General features: G+C 42.6%; 1 protein-coding gene across 1 annotated transcript; it reads right to left on the bottom strand.

The window, feature by feature from the left end:
* Window positions 1-339: 339 nt before the first annotated feature.
* On the bottom strand, window positions 340-10,364 carry lrrc4bb (leucine rich repeat containing 4Bb). Its single transcript, XM_069664384.1, has 3 exons — window positions 9,977-10,364; window positions 5,681-6,282; window positions 340-5,565 (listed from the first exon to the last, which is right to left on the bottom strand). Exons 2-3 carry the CDS (start codon window positions 5,921-5,923, stop codon window positions 3,583-3,585), a joined length of 2,226 nt encoding a protein of 741 aa, XP_069520485.1. The 5' UTR covers window positions 5,924-6,282; window positions 9,977-10,364; the 3' UTR covers window positions 340-3,582.
* Window positions 10,365-22,152: the final 11,788 nt, after the last annotated feature.

The following is a 22,152-nucleotide window of genomic DNA, read 5'->3' as shown; positions in this document are numbered from 1 at the left end:
TAAAGAGTTTTTAAAAAAAGAAGATACAGCGTAAACACAATTGTTGTTCAGACATTTGTTTTCATTTTGTTTTGTAAAATGTCACGCAATAACTTAATTGAAACATCATCATGTTAAACTCATGTTAGTCGTGTCGGCCTGCAGGATGGAGTCACAACACATGACGGACGTGTGCGTCTTCTAACAGCAGTAACTTCTTACAGCAGGCATCAAAACTGAAGAAGCAAACAGTGAAATCAAAAACCTCTCAGTCATTGTATGACAGTCATTGAAGTGCAAGTACGGCACATGTCGGTCCTGCTATAGAACTGAGGAAACACACTCGTCTGCCACACTGTGTACCTGCATGAACGTGTGAAAGAAATTACATTTAATGACAATACATAAAGACCCATAATTGATAAAAGCACATACCGAGATACAACCAACAACAGGGAAAGGAAAGAAAGGAAAAAAAACACAAAATGACATTTTTTTCAACCATTATTTTGTATTAAAGAGATTTAAATCCTTTAGACACACTTCTCTCTCTCCCTTATTAAAAAGCCTTTTAAACAGAGCCATGTTATATTGTCGTGTTTTATCAAACAGAACAGCTTACCTTTACAGGACCAAAAGGTCAGTCCATTTTCTCGTCTTGTCTCTGATATGATAATCCATTTCATTTAGGAACTTTAGGTCATCTCCCATTGCAACGCATGGTGCAGATTATACAGCACTCCATTTGTATCCAAACGGCTTCAATTCACAATGTAATACAGTGAGATACAGTCGCCCCAATATGCACATATCGATTCCCAGCCTGAAGCTTGAGGTTCATTAAAAGAGACACTGTAGCATGAGCCGCCTTTAAAATCGCTTCAGATTCATATGTACAACTGCAGCCGTCACTCTAAAACCCTTCTGCATTTCCTCCACATGTTAATAATGATGACAATAACTTTGCATGTCAAGTGTTATGGACGTCCAGAGGTATGAAAGGAACATTTCAGAGCCGATTAGGTGAGTCACCGTGACAATAAAACACAGTCGTGTTCAGGTGAGGAGATTTGTTCCGTGCAGGAATGTTTCCCCCCCTCCACACGCCTGCACACGCGCCACACGAGGAGGTATCTGCTATGCTCTTTGAAATCTGACAGCAGAGCCACCGAATGTAGCACATCAAGGGAGCGGCCATATGTTGTGTCTTTAGCCTTCATTTATATTCTATTTGTGTCTCTGCGGGGCTACGGTTGAACCCGGCCCACTGGATGTGTCTGCAGCACATTTACATCTAGTGTGTTTTTGAATGAGGTTCGTGGCCCAAAAAAAGTTGACGGCTGCATTTTTGGACAACCTGAGTTATTAGATCAATCAGTTTAAGTGTGGGATTGTGGGTGTAACAGCACAGATTTTAGAAAGATGGCTTAGATTTTAAGCGTTAAACAGCACGGACGCGGTGTGCATTGATGTAGAAGATGTTCCTTTCATGGATTAACCTCTGCGACAGCACAATCTGGGTGGGTTTTCTCTGATATCATCATCATTATTTCTATCCCCGTGTTTCTTTTCGTCCTGTAAGTGTGGGCTCGTTGCTGATAAGAAAAACCATCATCACTCACATAAAACATCTCCTATAGATATATATGCAACAAAAGAAAAACAATCACATACAGAGCCGCGTTACAGTCCAAAACCTTGTTGATACGGTTCTGTTGATAACGCTATCTCAGGTACATTTATCTGGAATAACTGGTTGCATGTCCAGTTTGTGCTCAATTGCAACAAACATTTTAGCCTCCTGCTTCATGAATACACTCTGTTATCCAAAAAGGTAGTTTAGATCCTTCTTTCCATTTCAAACAAACTAGCTTAAAAAGCCACCATAAAAGAAGCATGGTTAGGGGTGATTTCATAAAAAACTGCTTTCAATAAGAATAAGATCATCTAGTTCTGTTATGAGGTTCTATAAAACATCTATAGGAGAGTGACTAAAGCCTGTCTGAGCATGTTAATAGAGCAGATGGCACCTATTATTACCGACATGACTAATGGCGTAACCACAAACCATACATTCAATCCAGGTTTAGCACAGTGGCCTGCATAACGTCCCACTCTTTACTCATGTGGTTGCCATATTGACCAGCCACAACCCAATATATGATTGATTTATTTCACACGTAATGATACATGGCTAGACAACTGTACACATTATATCAAACTAACAAAAATAAAGAAATACATAGTTGAAACGCAAGAAGCGTAAATGGCATTTAACATATGAAAGTTACACTGTAAAAATGTGGATCTTACAATTGTCATACAACCAGACATTATTATTATTAATATACTGTACATTTCCATTCATTCCAATCATCCAAAGATGGATGTTTAATCCCTTCTTGAATGCTGCTGCAGATAGATGTCTATTCATCCTTATGACAGCATTTTATGGCATGATTATGGTAACCATGAGCAAGGAGGTCATATCAAATATCTGTCTAAAAGCAAATATCTGGCTACTGATCTGATTCAAATAACACATTGTCAACACTTTATTTTACCCATACAGGTCTTTGCATTAGATTACCTTCCCGTGTTTGTGGAACATTGTTTTACCATTATTTGATGCTGGCATTTAAGTATCAGAATTGTCAATTCAAATACCAAGTAGCTGGCTTTTACAAAATACATAATACACTCTCAGAACACAAAAGTTTGTAATGATTATTACTGAAGCAACAGAAAAAAGTTTGTCAAACAGAGATCTGCATTTACTGTTCTACAACCTAAATGGACTTTATGTCACAAAGCCAATTCAAAGATTCACAATGAGTGTTGCAATTGAGCCCTTATGTTTCTGAGAAGTAGCCAAACTTAAAACATGTATCATAACCAACCTCCACTAACGCCGCCCCTGATTATTCACAAAGAAACAAACTATACCAGCTTATACATCCACCCCAAAATATCTCTGCATCGGAGTCTGCAATGATACATATTTAAATGAAAATATATTTATATAATTTGTGGATTTTTCACAGTAGTTTGTACTGCACTGTACCTTTTTGTCCATCTATTTATGCCTACATAATTGTCACCATGAGGGAGTCTATTGAGTCACTCGAGAGAGAGTGTGGCTTGTGTTTTGTGTGGAAGAAAAATGTCTCTTGGATTTTGTTCTGTAATATCTCCGATCGTCAGTGTGGTGAGTGCCGTGCATGTCTTTCGTCTCTGCTGGCCAACAACGGTTTGGGGACTGATTACTCTGAAAGGCTAGTTTTCCCTATGAGAACACAGCTTGTAGAAACTGCAAAAAACATTTGCTTTGGCACAGATTTACATTGTAGCAATGTCCATTCCTTGATCTCCATGGCCATGATCGTTACTACAAACACAAGTGGCCCATTGTGGTAATCCTTGGCTCAGTACACTGTCACGGATAAGTCTATGTGTTTGTGTATCGCCGTGTCAGTCTATCCTCTCTCCTGGTGTAATGTCAATGCACTCTAGTGTCTAATCATTTGGCGCATAAACCCAACATCAATCCCCTCTCTGTCTCCGACTCTTGCTCACTCTCCCTCTATACTCTCGCTTTTGTCTTTAGATCTGAGTCTCTTGGACGTTTTCCTTCGAGTTCCCCTTGAAGAGAAGAGGCTCCATTTGGGGATTCTGGTTTTGGCCCATGAAACCCTTGATCGATCCATGTAAGCCCATGGTAGGCATCGGGAGTGACATCGGCAGCGGTGGGGACATAGAATTGGGGTTGCCATTGCCCGAGCTGAGCAAATTGGACGAGATTGGGACAGATGTACAGGAGATGGGCATATCCTGGCCTTGCATACCCTTGCTACTGAGCATCCCTCCTGGTCCCATCCCTTCGGGGCCAATGCTAAGACCCATCACATTGTTGTTGAAATGATGGGTCTTGTAGTAGTGGTTGAGAGTATCCGTACGACCAATGTTGGGGAGGTTGACTATTTCTGGATGATGTATCCTCAGGGTTCCTTCTCCACCAGTGCCCGAATTCATCGTTGAACCACCCGAGATGCCGCTCCCAGCTCCAGCTCCGATCTCATCTTCTACATTGACAATCTCGATGGCTCTTGCAGGCCCGTGGTGCTTGTGTAGCTGGTGCTGCTTCCGAAGTTTGTAGAAGACGACCAGCATTACAGCTGCCATAAAGGTAATGGCCACAAAGCAGCCAATAATGATCTTAGTTGTTTTCATAACATCATCCAAGCCTGGAATATTAGTTACCTCCATTATCGACACAGTCACTGCATTTTCAGTAGCTCTGTTGGCTCGCGGGGACAGTGAGGAGAGAGAGGAGAGAGAAGGTGAAATAGTGATGCCAGGTCTGCCATCTAACACCCCTCTCTGAACAGTAGGATTAGGGAAATCTATGAAGGTCTCGTTAATATACTGTCTCGCTGAGTTCTCCTCGTCTCCTCTCACTGTCTCCACTGTTTCCACAGTGACGGTGGTGAAATAGCTGTAGCCGTTGCTGGGGTCTGACGCAGACACATTGAGAACGGCGGTCGCAGTGGTGTTTCCAGCAGAGTTGGTAACCATGCAAGTGTACTGCCCGGTGTCTTGCACGGTCACATTGGTGAAGTTGAGCGTACCGTCATGAAGAACTGAGATCCTAACTCGGTATGATCCATGGGTCATCAGAGTGCCATTTGGAGTGAACCAATTCACAGAGGTCATCGAGGTCCCGGTACGACATTTCAGCTCAGCAGCCATGCCCTCGGTGACATTCAGGTCAGTGGGTGGCTCGACAATCACTGGGGCATAGCAGGTAAAGTGACTCTGGTCGAGTTCCCCGATGTACTTTCCTTTTAGACCTGGGGGTGCATGGCAGCGAGCACAACATGTGGTGTTGCTGGGAACTGTTTCTTTCAGCCACCAGCTGAGCCAAAGCACATCGCAGTTGCATACCCAAGGGTTGTGGTTGAGATGTACCCTCTCCAACTGGTGCAAAGGCGTGAAGAGGTCATGGGGCAGGGAATGCAGGGAATTGTGGGAGAGGTTGAGCTCCTCCAAGTTTTTGAGGTCATCAAAAGCATTGCGTTCGATGACAGACACTCTTGAGTGCATTAGCCACAGCTTGCGAAGTGACACAAGGCCCTGGAAGGATCCGGGCCTGACTATCCCCAGCTGGTTCCCTGACAGCTCCAACTCCTCTAGTCGTACTAGTGGGGTGAGGTTAGGGATGTCTTTCAAGCCGCACATGCCAAGATTCAAGAAGCGCAAGTTGACCAGACCTTCAAAGGCAGCCTCTGAGATGAAATCCAGCTTCCTGAGTTCCCCTAGATCGAGACGGCGTAAGGAGGGAACCCGATGAAAGGCAAACGCCGGCAGTGTCTCGATGGGGTTGTTCCGTAGCCATAGTTCCCTTAGCTTGCTGAGGTACTCGAAGGCTTGTGAGGGCACCACTGTGAGACGGTTGTCAAAAAGCTCCAGTGTATTGAGGTTGGGAAGGCCATTGAAAGCTCCCACCTCGATTTGCCGGATGTGGTTCTTGGAGAGCTGGAGGATTTCCAAATGTCGCAGGTGTTTAAAAGTGTCGGACTTGATCACCTGGTGTAGAAACACAAAGATGGAGGCATGTTGTAGCAACATCAGAATTTCAGCTGTCAAAGTATATTAATTCAGTCTGGATGTATGGTAGGTATGCAGATGACGCCATATTTACCTGAATTGTGTTCTCTTGTAGATTGAGGTATCTTGTGTTCTCTGAAATACTTTCCGGGACTTGATCTAAGCTCTTCCTTGTACAGATGACTCGGCTCGCCTGATTGGAGCAGGTACAGAGGTTGGGGCAGGGGGGTGCTGCCTCTGTCAGCTGAGGTCCATGGTTGTGAAGCCACAACAAGAGCTGGACCAACCAGAGGAGGGGGGAAGGGGCACAGGGGCTGGTCACCATGACAAGACGCATGGCAACTGAGTCATGACCCACCCCTATTGCTAAGATGTTGATAAGTCACCTCCAAGCAAGGGAATTTATGTGCTTATCTTGATCTTCATATTGTACGCTCTTATTATGTTATTTCTCCTTCAGTCACTTTAAAAATTGAAAGGAAAATAAAATGTTATTCTGAAGACTCAATTTATCATTAATAGCTTCTTATTTTACTTTGCTCATGCTTTCTTTGCTATCAAACACCTTGTTCTTTTCAACATGTTATTTTAGGAAACCCTGTATTGTTTGTTCCCCTGACATTTATTCCAATAGACATCAAATATGGGGGAGGATTTGCTCTTCTAAGTGTTGTCTCTGTGGAGGCTGTCGTCTCACTGTAGGGGGAAGAGAGAAAAGAAGAGAGGAAAGGAGGTCAAGTAAGTGCACGGTTGCAGTAGCTTAAAGATATTAGCCTAGCATATGCATGCATGTATTCCCAGCACTGAATTTAAATCTCAAAATATCACAATGTCCCTTAGCCAGTATGACAAGCTCTCAGGCTTTCTTTTCTAAAGAGGTGGCTCTAGAATCGTGGCCTCTAGTCACACTGGTGAGTCAGCTGCCATTTTCTTCATAGGTTGAACTTAACATCTGGGTCATGGTCTGAAATGGCCACAAAATGCTACAACCTCAAGTGCTGCAGCAGACACATGAGGAGGATAGTCTCATAATCCTGATTCTAGTGTGCTTCTAGTCAGATACATGGAGGCAGAATTTGGGAGAAAAAGAAAAAAAACGCAAGGTTGTTGGATGCAATTACAAATGCTGGCATGCGTCATTGAGACCTGAGGTTAATGCAGAGATTCATGCAATCCATCATGAGGCAGCAGCAGTAATTTAGCAATTAAGATATGAAGAAATGATTATTGACTGCTGAAATTTTACTGCAGTGCACATGCTGTGTACAATAAGCAATCAGACAAGATCCCCGGCCACTAAATATGGCGAACCAAACATAAAAATGACAACAAGATAGTGAGCAAAGAAAGAAATACGGCTTTGGCTTGTGTAATTCATCATTTTGTTTTTGTGTCTTTGGTAATGGGTGTATCAAATTCATGAAATAGGGAAGGCTGCAAACATCAGAAGAGTCACTAAATATAGAAAAATCTGGGCTGATTCCCTCACAACGCAAAGGCCAAAAAGAAAGTGCTCATTGTTTTCTCAAGCATGTAACGCTTGACACTGTGACTCTAGCAGTCACAAGCGTGTGTCGTGTGTAGAAAATCATTAAAAAGATCATTGTCTTATGTCGCTTTTTACATGATTACTGTGTAATACCATCAATATTTTACGCAAGCTTAATCTTGGGTGGATTTTCCACACATTTTCCGTGCTGGAAAAAAAGGGCTATTTTGTAAAAGGCTTCATGGCGGTCCTGAGCATCTCCTCTCCGATGCAGCGACGATGCATGCGCTCCTAGAAACACGGTTGCTGTGGCAACCTGCTCACTCACCATCTTGTGTTTTTACTGTCCAGTGCCCGATTCAACATTACTGTGTTTAGCTGAGCTGGATGAACATTTGCTGGTAAAAACTGATAAGCTGCGTGTTTGTGGTTGAAATCAATTTACATTTGACCTTAAGCCTAATATGAGAAACGCTGTAGATAGCACACAGATGAATCTTGGCCTTCAATATCACAACATAGGGAACACATTTCCCATGATTCTTAATATCTACAAGGTCTGAGGATTAGGTCAACACATGCCTTTATCAAAAACGAAGCTTTCAGAGCTCTTATAGGAGCTATTAAGAAAGCTCATAAGGGAGTGAATGCTAAAAATAGACGTTTTAGATGCTCTGCACATCCCACAGAATCTCTCTCTCTCTCTTGGTAACACACACACACACAAATATCCACACATCCATACCCAAAACTGCCCTAACTGCGACCGCAACAGAGAAAACACATTATACCCACATACAATAAGCGACCGCGCAAATACGAGACCTAAACGTTACAGTCTGCAGCCCCTTTGCAGCACTCCTAATCATTGTGTTCTGCTGTCCTTCCCTGAAGAGTCTCCTCCTCAGCCCCATCCAGCAGGTAATTATACATTTCAATAATGAGCTGGAGAAAAAAAAAAAAGAGTGTCTCTCCCAGACATCAGAATAGTATCTGATCCACGGCGATGGTTTGATAGTTACGATGAAATGATTCACTGAAGCATCAAAACACAACATCATTAATATTCAGCTGGTCAAAGAATTGATCATAACAGTGCACTGGAAAGCAGAGGCTGTTATTTATGCAGCGTTTCATACGCTGGAACTTCATTAGAAACACTATTAGGGTGGTGTTTTTCTTCTTCTTTTTGTTTGAAATGTTCCTGCTTCTGACACTGTTTTTGAAACGTACAAATGTAGTACAAATACGCAGACGCTCGTTATTTATTCTGCAAAAGAAAATGGAGATTTTGATAGGTTCGCGAAACAGCGATTACATTTTTAAAATGTTCTTCTTCTACTGTTTTTTCACAGGAAAAATGCAACCCTCTTCATAATATGCTCTCAAAATAACATGGCAGACCTACACGGAAGGATTGTATCTGCATTTACTTTGCATTACTCGGTAAATGTCACCGGGGAGAGACAATCTATGTAAAACACCACACAGGGTGAAATTATATTAAAGGAGAGACCTTGAATTTTCCAGCAGGACGCCTGTTGCCTTGACCTCCCATCTTCAAGTTCTTCCCCACATGAGAGCACAAGAACAACATTATACGCCGATGACGCTCTGTTTTTTCCCCCCTACAATATTACACCTTGACTCATCTGAGGGCCAGATCCTTCTCCAGTGGCCTCCATCCTCTTCTCCCTTTATGACAAGCTTCAAACATCCACCATATTGTTTTTTTTTCCTCCAATCCAATTTCACTCAGGTATTTCTCTTTCTTGATCTTCGCCGTTTTTCCATGTCGAGAGCAGATTGCAACCATGTAGATATTGATTATTCGATCAGGCCTGAGAAAGCGCTCAGTCGTGAAAAGACAAATTAGCTGCAAGCTGCTGACCAATTGCTACAAACCAATCACATCATCGTCAGCGCCTGATTGTATCAATGCCTCCTCTCCACAACACAGTCATTAAGGTTTATGAAGAGCTGAAAATCATGGTGCTGTTTGTTTTTCAGGCCCGCGCGAGGATGGGAGACGCTTCCTCGTAGATCAGGCCCAATTAGACCTCATGTATTTACAGATGAACACAAAGCGACACAGGTGCAGCAGGGCCAACATCATCTGCTGTAACTATGACAACACTAGATTGGTTCAGGACGTGGGAATCAGGGATGGATGGGACGCAATTCACTTGGTTTTGTAACAACCTGTGATTTCAGGGGAAATTGCAGGATCATCCCAAATATTTCCCCCACTTTCAGCTCATGAGGAGGATATTTTCACATTTATCTCATCAACACATAAAAATAAAAAATACAAAAGCCCCAAAAATGGAACAATGTGTCTGTCTCTCCTGCAGTCTCAGCCTCTAATCTGCAATCTCTCCTCATCATATACCCTCCAGCATAATATCTCCTACAATTCAACAGAATGGCCTTATTCATCTATGCAGCTGCGGCTCACTACGGCGCACCTTCTCGGGAACGCAATTGAAATTCTGAATAGGCCTAATTCTGCACATGCTGCATTACAAAATGGCTTGCATCCATTCTCTCTCTCTTCGGGGTAATGACAACATGACTGCACCCAAAAAAGAATCCACAAACGCTCGGTATTTTTCATAAAAAGAGTGTGTACTGACATGTGAAGCACATAGACTTACGTAAGGAGGCATGTTTTTTAGATGTATTCGCAAGGACTATCGCAGCCTTATTCGTCAGACATCGACGCTGACGGGATCTATCGCTCATTTCAATTATTTACTTGAATTGTCAAGCATCCGTGCAACATTTCAGAGTCAATCTGTGTAATCTTGGGAGCGAATTGAGCATCCATGCAGATTAGGTAACAAATGCAATAATTACGCCGGCCATTTCAGTACCTGTACATCCAACACACACACGTACCTTAATGTTTCAGCGGCTGCAGCGTGAGGTCGACGCTTTCTTCCACCTTCGTCCTTTTCTCCCGATCGTCAGTTTTCCAGCCTCTGTCCTTTTTCTTCCCCCGTCTTCCCCCTAATTTGATCCGCTTGTTTCCCCGGCTGTGAGCTGGCTCTTGTTCTTCTTCTTCTTGTAGGCTATTCCGCAGCGCCAACGCAACACGGGGGGCTACAGTGATGGCAGGTTGAAGATGAACACAATCCACACACATACACACACACACACACGGACTGAGAGGGTAAAAAAAAAAACCCAAGCAGAGATCAGATTAAGGGGTCGTTGGAGAAAATGATGTTAGTATTATCACATTTAGGAGCGAGGTCTGGGACGAGTGCATCCGTGCGCCTTATCATCCTTGGAGAGGAACGCAGGCTGCAAACGCGACGGCGCCCGGTGGGCAGAGCATTTTGCGTCCAGCATAAGCGGCTCTTTACGCACATTCCGTATGTTTTAGTGTGAATCCCACTAAGACAGGAGAGGAAGATATGAAGGAGCAACTAATTATGGATGTACCTGCGTATTTTAGGTGATTGAAACGTTTAAAAAACAGAGCTAGGTGCTGCACTGAGTATCTTTCGGTTTGTTTTATTCTGAAAGGTTTCTTTTAAATGTTGGATCCTCACAAGCTCCATGCTTGTAATAAATATGAAGTCATATTATTAATATGACTCAGCAGGATGGTTTGAGTCACCCTGTTTTATTCTGTGCGGGCTTTTTAACCATTTTTGGTCACTTTCTTTCACCATGCTATAAACACCTGCTTCCTGTTTAACCAACAAGCCAAAACATCTGCAGTAAGAAACATTTCCACTCCAGCGAGCCTTAAACGAGTTTGAGGGCCTGCTAATGTCCATATTCATTATGAATGCACAGCGCCAGCACGTGCATTTTAGTAATGGCTAGCTAAGATTAAATCCAGCACATTAATGAGGCCTGTTTTCTGCAGTCTTTGCACATGAGCATTTTTTACCCTAAAGCAGTTCTTAAAGGTGCATTTAAGGGCGCTATCATTTTTTGCTGTCAGACTTTCAAAGGAAACATTCTGCAGCCTTGTGTGGTTTGCACATTATAAAACTCATATTTCTTAAAGCTAAGGAAGCGTTTGCACGCAGGTTCCAGAGTTTAGCAGGCAGCTTTTCATTAGTAAATTGCAAAGAAAGTCAAGTTATTAGCCAATAAAGCTAGCTTAAGTCAGTAAAGAGATGCCAGTCTTCCTCTCTAAGTGGCCTCCCCGTATCGATCTCTGTCATGCGTGTGTCCACATGTGTCGAGAGCTTCGCTTCCTGCATCATCATTATCCCCTTCGCGCGGTTGTGCGCCGTTTATTTCAGTTCGGAAATGTGTGCAGGAGAAGGAGAGGAGGAGCGCCCTTTGCAGCCTCGCATCCTCAGCCAAAGACTAGTTGTAGGTAAAAATAAATCTCTGTACATCTTTTGCTGTGTCTCAGCTCACACTAAAGGTCAAAGGACAGAGAAGGCCAGTTATGCTTCAGAAAGACCCCAGAGGTATATACTCTCTCTCTCCTCCTCCTCCTCGTCTCCGTCTCTCTCCCATCCTCCCTCCCTCGCCTCCTTCCCCTCCTCCCTCCCTGTGAATGCCGTAGTGAGCATTGTTCACGACCACTAGCTTTTGCTGAAAGCTGCACAGCAATGAGGTCTCTGTGCCTTTTTGCCTCTCTCTTCCTCTCCCCTCCCCCCTCCCATCTACCTCTCTCTTTCTCCCTCTCCCTCTCTCTCTCTCGCTCCCCCTCTATTAAATTTCCAGTCACACAGTGGTGCAGAGGATATTCCTCCTTTCCCCTCGTTCTCCCTCGTTCCCTATCACTCATGCTGAAATCTTAGCCCACATCCAGCCTCTCGCCCCGACCCCGGCTGCCTTTTTTTTTTTTAAAGCGCTTTTTCTCCTCTCCCTGTGCATCTTTTTTTGCCTTCCAACCCCCGCGCCATTTCAAATGATTCCCCGCCGTCTATGCCAAACCCACCACCCTCTCCTTCCTTCCTTCCTTCCTTCCTTTCTTCCTCCCCCCCCCCCTTTTCCACTCTATGTCCTCACTGTGTCATTGCACATTGAATCTGATATCCCCCTTATGCATGTATGCTACGCTTGTGTGTGTGTGTGCTGGCACCCTTGAGCGTGTGTGTGTGTGTGTGGGAGGGGAGGGAGAGGGACATGCATTTGTGCACAGTAAATGAACAAACACTCATCGCTGTATTGCTTGTGTCATCAGTACAGGAAGGCTCTTGGAGTAGAAAATACAGCGCAGAGAGCTGAGGACGAGTGCGTTTTCCAATACAAACCCCCATAAACTCTTAATGCTGCGTTCAGAGCCACAGGGGGAGGAGGAGGGGGAGGGCGAGGAGGATTTGGCAGCAACATGCTAGTGCCAAGACATATGTGGCATGCTGATAGCACCAGAGAGGTGCAGCTCACACTGTGAAGGAGCTTTGGAGGGGTGCTGATACGCATCCATCACTCCCATCGTTTCGGGGCGCTAGCTGCAGGCCGTGAAGTGGGTGGCGGGGTAATTTCACACAGTTCAAAGCAAAGATTAAGAACGTAGAATTTTTGATTTCAGATTTGGAGGAGCATTAGTGATCCGTTTAACGGCCCCAAGCGTCCAACGGGGATCGTGAACAAAGAGGGTTTTTTTTTTTGGTTATTTTTAGAAAAATGTAACAAAAAAAGTTGGATTGGTGCTCGTCGCCATCTGTGCAAAAGAATAAGAGAGATACAAGGGAGAGTTTCGAGTTATTCGTGGTGACATCCCTGCGTGTGTGTGTGTGTCAGTGTGTGTGTGTGTGTGTAAGAGAAACAGAGAGGGAGAGAAAATAGAGAGAAAAATCCTAGTGTCACAGTATCTTAGCAACTGCCTCCATCTCCTTGGAGACAAGAGCTGACATCATTTCCTGTCTGTGAGAACTCACTTTTGGTTTGTACACAGTGTGTTTGTGCGTGTGAGGGCATGTGTGTGTGAGTGTGTGTTGGCGTGTGTCCACGTTCATATGCAGATGTGAGCCTGCAGTGTGTGCACCCATGCAAACAGGATGAATTGTAGTGCTTCAGTCGGGGTGCGTTCAAGAATGTCACTTTATTTTGGGTCAGAATAAGTCATTTTATGCAATAAGACGTGGATTCAGCTTAGAGAGATTATTGTTGTTTGTTCTTGGTATTATTTTAGATAATAGACATTTAAATATAGCTGTGACATCGTCGTACTGACACCAACATTAACAGTATTTTTAGTCCTAAATGGTTATTTTTGGAAGCCATTTAATACAGCTGAAAGTTAAGTACATGAAGTGGAATATTTGTATTATTGTATTTGTACTTTTACTGCTACGGTTCTGATTTGCACCATCAAGTGTCAGTAACAGAGTATCTAGTTAGTCTGCTGTTAATGTAGGCCCACACAACAGCCTCTGCGCTTCAGTGCAGACAAAGTGTCATCTTCAACTGCCACCTAGTGGGCAAAGGAGGGAAGTGCAGACAGAAATACAGTCACCTCCGCGGTAAAGGTTATATTATTTAAAAGCAACACATTATCACCTTGAATAATCATCAGATATTTCTTCATATTGTATTAATAAACATAAGAAAGATTCAGCATAAACTATCCTTTTTTTCCCATGTCGTTACCAGGGAAGTACAACCCTCAGTCACTCAAGCTCTAAGAGGTTTGAACTTGTTTTGCTACTTTAGTCACTACAGTTCTTTTAAGACGGAGGTTGCTTCTTCTCCACAAATGTATCGAGCACTCTAGGGTACAGGGAAGTCCTGAAATTACCATTAAGCTCATAACTGCCTGGCAGACAAAAAGTAGGGCAACTTATGACACAATTTCCTGTGAACTTAGATGACACGGGAGTTTAAATCTGAGATGTATCCCGAACTCACCTAAAGTATATTTTCTTTAATAAAGCCAGATTTTTGGTTTAAAGTGGTTAGAGTTAACTAAAAAACAGCTCTGTTTTGCCAAGAGGCTCAGGAGACAACTAATACCACTGCCATATGACAAGCTAGCTAGCTTAAACTTGGCACAAAGATAGCAACAAGGGGGAACAGCTTGTCTTTGGTCCCCACGAGGTTGCCTTGTTTTTATGGTTAAAGTATAAGCCATAATATGTTTATTAGTAAGTTAAGGCAGGTTTTGTTATCTTTGAAGAGAGCCAGGCTGCCAGTTTCCTCTGATTTCTAGCTAATGGAGTTAGCTAAGCTCACCAGCTTAGCACCAGATACATAACAGGTGTCAAACTTTGTCTTACTCTGCAATAAAGTCGCAGGCATATTTCCTTTACTGTCAAACTCTTCCTTAAAAACAGGGGACTTGAAATATCCTGAAACAAAATCACACCATCGTTCAGAAACTCTTTCTACATACAAACAGAGCTGGCTCCAAATCTATTTCAAGATTTTGTTTTGCAGATGCATTGAGGAGGAACTACCAAAAACCACGGAGAGATTGATTACACCATCAAGTGTGTCTAATCTTGTGTTTACAGAAAAGACTCCGTAACCTCAAACCTGAAGTCAAAGGAAAATTAAACCAGATTTAAGAGCCACGTGTTCAACAGGAAATCACAGATTGCAGTGAATTTAAAGCAATGAACTACTTTCAAAAGCCAGGAGGTGACCCGGCTAAATGTCATGATGTACGTCAGGATAACTTAGCATCATAATTGTAAAATGCTTACGATGCACAGATACTAATAAAGGTTTTGACAGACCCAGCTAAAAATCTGGGTCAGTACATGAAAAACTACAGAGCTTTCACCCTGTTCTAGCTGATTTCTATTCCAGGCTCATGTGAATCAACAAAGTCAGCAACACAAAGAGTCAGACCGTCACACAGATCAGCATACGATTTACAACAAGAGGTCCCAGAGGAATCAGTGTCCGAGATGGTGCCAGGGTGATGCTTCAGCAGAATCTGCACACTTCAACAAAGCATTTTTATACGAGCACACAAGTCCATCATTTAAGCGGGACAGGGGGAGTGAAGGCAGAAAATACTTCTGTAAAACCATCAAGACGATTATAGTAAGAGGGTCTGTGTGGACATGTTAGCATGCTGACGTTAGCATTTAGGCCAAAGCATCACTGGGACTGTCTGATCTCATTAACACCTGGTATTATCACGTGATCTGGACGCTATCTAGATAAGGAAAAACGCACATTGAAGCAAGTTAATGTGCGCAGATCAGATATCCGTGACCGCAACTTGAGATAGTCTTGCTAATGTTGTATCCTGATCCGTAGTTAACCGGTCTGTACCAGGTACAGATCTAAGTAAGGAGATCGAAAATGCATTAAAGATACAAGCCGTAAACACGCAGACAAGATCATATTGTTTGTTATCCAGATAATAAATCTGGATACTGCTCGTATTTTAATACCAGGTGTAAACGGGGTGTTTTAAGCCCTTTTCACACATGCACTCGTGCCAATTTCCACATGTGCCCTTTCACACACGTCCCTCACAGCAAGAGATTTTCCCCCGTGGCAGGACATGACGTAAGAAGAACGCTGTGGTCCCCCGCAACTGGCGAATAATTTCGGCGTCAGCCCTCACCGCTAGAAGCTCCCAAATCTCTACATCTCTTCAATTTGCTATTGTCATCTTGTAAATGATCCTTTGTTAAACCTCGGGTGTTTTTGATTATCCTGTTATGTGTCGCTCTTCTGGTTTCACACAGGTCGCATGGTTGTCATCACACCACCAAATCGTATTGAATGTCTGCAAAAAGTCAGGGGTGACAATTACGTCCGTTTGCCTTCACACATGCGGCACACCCGGACAACGGTGGGAAATTTTCAGGAGTGCAGTGCGCGAGAAAGGGGCTTTAATCTTTCAAATATATACACTACCAGTCTAAAGTTTGGACAGACTTTCCCATTAACTTGTATGAGAAAATGTGTCCAAACTTTTGACTGGTAGTGTATATGAATTGACACCAGATTTATATTACAACCTCGGATCCCATCTGCTATAGTCTGACGACGATATAGCCTCTGGGGACATGGGTGAACATGCCAGGGCGTGTAGCCAGCGGTTAGCAATGAACGGCTTCCGGTCAAGACTTCCTTTTCCGCGTGCTGCATTGTTTACAGAAAGAGAAACCCTTTTTCATTAACGGGTCCTACCTTTGCCGAAATTTCAACATCATGATGCAGATTTGTAAAAAGTAAAAATGAAGCTTTGTCAGGTCTGTCATCAAGAGGAGAAGAAAACTACTTTGTTGAACGGACGTCGGATCGATCTGATGCATTCGAGGAAGTTGGAAAATCTGGACGCTGACCCGGCTTTCGTGACACCGAGTCAAGGGAATTCATCTCAAGTTGAATTTTTGATCTTGAACAGATTGTCAGCTGAACTTGCTGCAGATGTCTGTTTAAAGAGATTAATAAGAAGCTAAATGATCGTCAGATAGATGCTGATGGGAGCCGGGATGTCATTACGGCGGATTATGTTCTGCCTGCTTTTGCTCTTAACATGGACTGTTTGTCCTGCATACACCACAGCCCGCTGATTGGTACAAGCGTAGTACAAACAGAAACCAGAACACTTGCCATCCCTAAAATCAACGCCCTTGCCTACAGATTTTCGATTTCTATGTAGAATCTGTAAATAGAGATCACAAACAGGATCCCAGCTAGAAATGTTTTGTTCTAAGAACGTCCTGAGAATGTTAGGTGCGATGTTCTGGTAATGTTTTGAGCGGGGCGTTTTTATTTGGTTCCCAGAATGTTCCTTTTAATAGTAGGAGAACGTTCTCTGAAAAACAAATGTTCAAATCACATTTCAGGAACGTTTTATATATCACGTTCTGACAGTTCAGGTTGACTAACATCCTGAAAAGATCCTCAGAATGTTGCAGTTAAAACGTTTTGTCTTAGTTTAAGTTTTAACTTCACAAGAACGTCCTTAAAACATTCTTTGAATATTAGATTAAAACGTTTCTTTCTTTCAAACATAATTAGAACTTGTAGGTAATGTTAGCTGATGTTATGGGAACGTTCCCTGCTAGCTCGGACGTTACATTTGCAGGACTTTGCTTAGCACAAGTAATCTACACACAGCTCCAGGAAAACAATGTTTTACACTGACCAGCAGAGGAGTTGTAAAAGGCTCCCTCCCCCTGCTTCACCTAATTGTTCCTGTTTTTCTGAGGACTAATGTGCAAAAGTTAGGACTACATAATGTCTTGATGATAACTTCAGAGAGATGGTGTCGTCGTAAAGAGAACAAATGAGCCAAGAACGAAGAAAACTGAGTGTGTATGCTTTAGTTTATTGTGACATTACTTGCATACATGTAGAGCCATCCTTCATTCTATTAAGTTTATATATTATGCTGAAATTAGGAATAATTTAATACCATGCATACCTATATATATCAATATTAGAGCAGAGTTTAGACCCAAATGCAGCACACTAGAGAGCAGGGATCGTTGGAAGCAACAGGAAAAACAGGCAGGTAATAAAACAGTCCAGTAAAAGGCTACAGTCATCAGAGTCTCTGTGCTGAGCTGGAGGCTCGGGCTGGGTAAGTTGAACCGGGAGAAAGGTGAGTGTGGTAAGGAGAAGTCAAACACACTGACACAAAAGTTCATGCAAGGCAACAATACTGTGGAGGAGCAGGCAGGAGACGTGGTCGAGGGAGCAGCGGGTCCAGAACCAGGTTAGCACTCGGTATAAGCCAACATTTGAAGGTTAATAGGGGCCAGGCAGAAGTTCCGAGGAGCCAGCAGATAGGTGTCCACAGTATGCACACGCAATGACAAGTGCGGAAAGATGGTGAAAGTCTCTCTCAGCCAGGAAAACTCTTACAGAAGGATAGCGGGTGACTTTTTGAAAGTCCCAGCTGCAAAAAAAGAAAAGATAGATCTATAAACTAATGAAAAGAGGCAGATGGGGAACATATGACAAAGCTGTTTTACTGAGCGCCCCCTACTGGCCTGGTGCGTTTTCTTTGCGTGTGTTTTCAGGGTTTGTGTGTTTTTGTCTGCATAGTTTCTGGATTTGCAACATGTTTGCTGTTATTGTGTTTGTTTTGGCTTTTTGCAGCAAGTTTTTTCATTTGCAGTGCGTCTCAGGTGTTGCACTTGTTTAAGACTTTTGCAAGTGTTTTTGAATTTGCGTCCTGTTTTCCGTTTGCGCCGTTGTAGCACGTTTGCACTTTGTCAGCACAATCAAATGATACTTCCAGCATTTCTATTTCATGCCTGTTAGATTTTACAATATCATGAGTACTGTAACAAATAAACCCCTTTTCCCTCAACTAAACTGTCTGAAAACATCATACAAACGTTGGTTTGTCAATGTTATATCCAGGATAGACGGATGGGTTGCTATACCAAACCAAATACCAACATACAGTAATTCTGCTATGACCTCTCACCTCATTACAGACCGCCTTGACTGCGTCTTTATTGCGAGGGCACTTCAGAAGTCCCATAGTCTCAAAAAACAGACAGTCGACGAGGAGCCGGATGCCGGGAGGATGGAACCCTCTCTGGTTTGGTATCGTGTATTTCTCATCAAAGGTGTGATGCATGGCCACCAGAATCACTTGGTCGTATCCTTTTTCTTCCACAAAAACAGAAAACACGGATCAGACTTTAAAGATAAAAGACAAAATATGACAAAACTTTTGTTGTATTTCTGCGTGTCTACCTTTGGCGCTGGATAGCGCTGTCGTGACGTCGGTCTCAAAACGACTCACGATGGGACAGAAGACCAGAACGACATCATACTCCTCTTTTTCCTCGACCAGCTTTGCACCCTTTTTTTTTAGTTTTTTAAGGAATGTCTTATGTGACTCAAAAGTCTTTCCGGCCACAAATGGGTAAATTTTTGTCATTTTTTCCTGAAAAGAAAAAGCATGGAGTCATAATGTTGTGTTTGGGTGCTTAAAACTCAAAAAAGCATGAATTTAACTTTCTGTAACTGTAGTTTTATGTCTGTCTGATGAGTTTATGGCAAACCAAAGGAACAAGTACTTTGTCAAACATTGTTTATAACATATTATATAATTGTTTATAACATTAAAAAGTACAAGTTTAAAAATATATTTATTACTTTCTTTGAAGCTCCTGTGAGGAACTTTCGTTACGTTGATTTTGGCGCCCACTGTGGACAAAGTTGTACCTCTTATCTCTTTGCTGATTTTGTCCTGTACAGGCTTAAGTGTTGGTTTTAAACAACAAATCTCATCCTGCTTTCTTTAAGATCACTCACTTTAAATCTTTGAGCTGGAAAATGTAAACGAAGGCAGCGTGCAGTTAACCGCTTCGGCTGGCACCTACCCCCCGCCAGCTGTTTTTAGGCATTAAAAATAACTTTATAGAAATAATCAATCTTGTCACTGATGATCTGTTTTGCTTTTGGAGCTCATATAGAGTAATCAGAATGAATTTCAGTCTGTTTCATAACCATCAAAAAAGTTCGTCACAGCACCTTTAATGTAGGTATTAGCAGTGCTCTTAACAGTGTTCTCTTTTATGTCAACTGCAAATGTGCAAGCTAGGTTTGTTGCAAAGGGAAGGGTTACCACCTCATTATTTTTAAAATTAGATTTTATCATGCATTTTTAAAGATGAAACCAGGGGTCCATTAATGTAGTTCAAACTAGCTCCACGTCAAAGCAGCTACAACGGTATTAAGCTACTGACGCGTTCACAGTCCCATGAATAATAAACCAGTTACAGGAGAAGAGCTAGTACTTTAACTTTTGATACTTCAAATATATTTCGCATAGAACCCTTTTAGTAGTTTTTATTTATCTATTTTAAGTGTGAGAATACAGTACTTGTTGGTACAGTACTGTCACTTGTCAAACGTCTCCCACCCTTATAAACACCACATAGTCGGTAAAAATCGTCAGACTTTGACAGACATAGCGTGAAATCATTTGCCCAAGACGACCTCTAGCAGCGTTTTAATGCTCAGCGTGTTTTACGTGCAAACTTACCGTGTTTTTGTCGAGTTAATGTCCCGTTTAGCAAAAGGCCCTGAGGATTACAGGATGACAAATATTCAGACCACCCAAAGCTTTCGCTTTCACATTAGCAAAGTTTTGCTATGATGCGCTGTGGGTGCATTACCTCAGTCTGACCAGCAGGTGTCAGCATTGTAACATTATTGGGCATGCATAGGACTGTGAGGGAGGTAAATGATGGCACTAGGTCTAAATATGACCTCTTTATATTTAACATACAATCAAGTGACACTTAAAATTAGCTTTTCAAAACCACATCTTGTTGCTTATATGATACGTTAGCTTTTTTCTGTGTCCTTTTCATTTAAATATAACGTATTTTTTATCAGTATTTTTGTACTGTAAAAAGAATATCTGAAGACACAAACTATGTTTTTAAGCTACAACAGATAATCTTTCTGACTGATTCTGTATTCTGTATGTAGCCTATACAGATAATGTACTGATTTATGCGTATCTCTTCCTACTGTCAGCATCTGTACTCTAATCTACTGGACCGCCTGGAGTCAGAAATAAATCATGTATTTGACTGGTCTCTTTTTTCCTATCATAACACTGTGTTAATTGACATTCTGACAGGCAAACATCACTGCGACTGCATTTTCTCACTAAACAAAACAGTTGTGAGCGCGCTCAGTTTGACAAGGGGGTGTAAACTGTATCCGTGGGAGTGATTCCTCATCCATCTGTAATGTAACGTTGTCTGGAAATCATCTGTATCTGCGCTCAGCGTCTGATCTGACGCCCCCCCCCCAGGCTTCTCCATCCTCTGACAAATGAGTGGCGCTGCTGATGGAGAGGTCAGCGGGCAAACTGAGGCCTTTATTCAGTGTTTTCCAAAATGCAATATTAAGAAAAACACACTCAGATTTCCATAAAACTCAGCTAAATCCTTCTGTGCAAAGTTAAAACCTTGTTTTTCCTAATTTTAACATAGTTTAAGTTCATCTCAGTAAATCTTTGTGCTTCTTACAGTTTAAAAAATGTCTTCTTCTATCTTCTCCTGTATGGTGTTTTCTCTGTGTAACATGGCACCTAAATAAATAGTTCCACATCAGTCAAAGGAAGCTGACACTTTATTTAATAATGACCCAAAGCAAGACATATGTTCTGTAAATTAAACCAAGGCTAAACTGATTCCAGGCCTCAGCATCCCTGATAAAAACAAGGCGCACACTCAGCAGAGGTGATTATAACATTTAATCTGTGATACCCCATCGCCCGGCTGTGCAGGCCTCTTGCCCCGAGGTTTGATTTACCCGCCCTCTTCCTGAGCAAAAAAAATCTCATTCTGCAGACGGATTGCTGAGCGGGCCTCTCCGACCAGCAGCCTATAAATCATTCTTTAATCAGAGGCCTCTGAGATTGGGCGCAGACACCCGCGGGAGCACCGGCACTCTGTGACACCTCCACTCCTCCCCGTGCGTCTCTGCAGGGCCCGGGAGTTTTTTTATCCTCCTCTTGTTGCCTCCTCGGGCTTGTCTGCATTTGTATCAGTCATCAGGGAAGTGAGAGGGATGAGCCGCCTCGGGATGGCACCCTGCTCACACAGACAGGCCGACACTTCCTCTGCTCGGAGGGGAGGGATTTAAAAGGCCAGGGAGAGGATTAGTGGTTTGAAGTGGGCAACTGGTTTTGGAGCTGGGGCACTAACAACTCCACCCTGACAGTCCTCTTGTTTCTGGTTATTCACCTGACTTTGTCCTGGTGTCAAAATCTATATTAGGACCTTTGTTATTCCAGCTGATACTGCGCTTTAAAGCTGCACGACAGACCAAATGTACAATACAGAGGAGGAGTTGTTGGGCTGCAGCTAACAAGAATTTGGATCACAGATTAATCTGATCATTATTTCCTGGATGAACTCAATATGTTTGATTAAACAAATGGCAGAAAATAGTGAAAACTTTCTTCTTTTATGAAACTATTTGTCAAAAACCCCAAAGATGTTTCATTTATTTTAGTCAAAGAGGCCGACAAAAACGTCATATATTCGCATTTGAGAAGAGAATTTCTTCCTCTCTTGATAAAAACAATATTTGTTTCACTTCCCCCTAACACACGAACATTTTCAGCCCTGATGACTCAACATTAGACAACTCCAGGACTTCAGCGAGGTTCAAAGGTTAGTTTTAAATTTGGA

The sequence above is a fragment of the Semicossyphus pulcher genome, unplaced genomic scaffold (assembly GCF_022749685.1).
Source record: "Semicossyphus pulcher isolate SPU_LCO1_2020_fin unplaced genomic scaffold, fSemPul1.0.p SCAF_16, whole genome shotgun sequence".
NCBI classification, from domain to species: domain Eukaryota; kingdom Metazoa; phylum Chordata; class Actinopteri; order Labriformes; family Labridae; genus Semicossyphus; species Semicossyphus pulcher.
This window is presented reverse-complemented; position numbering and strand designations above follow the sequence as displayed.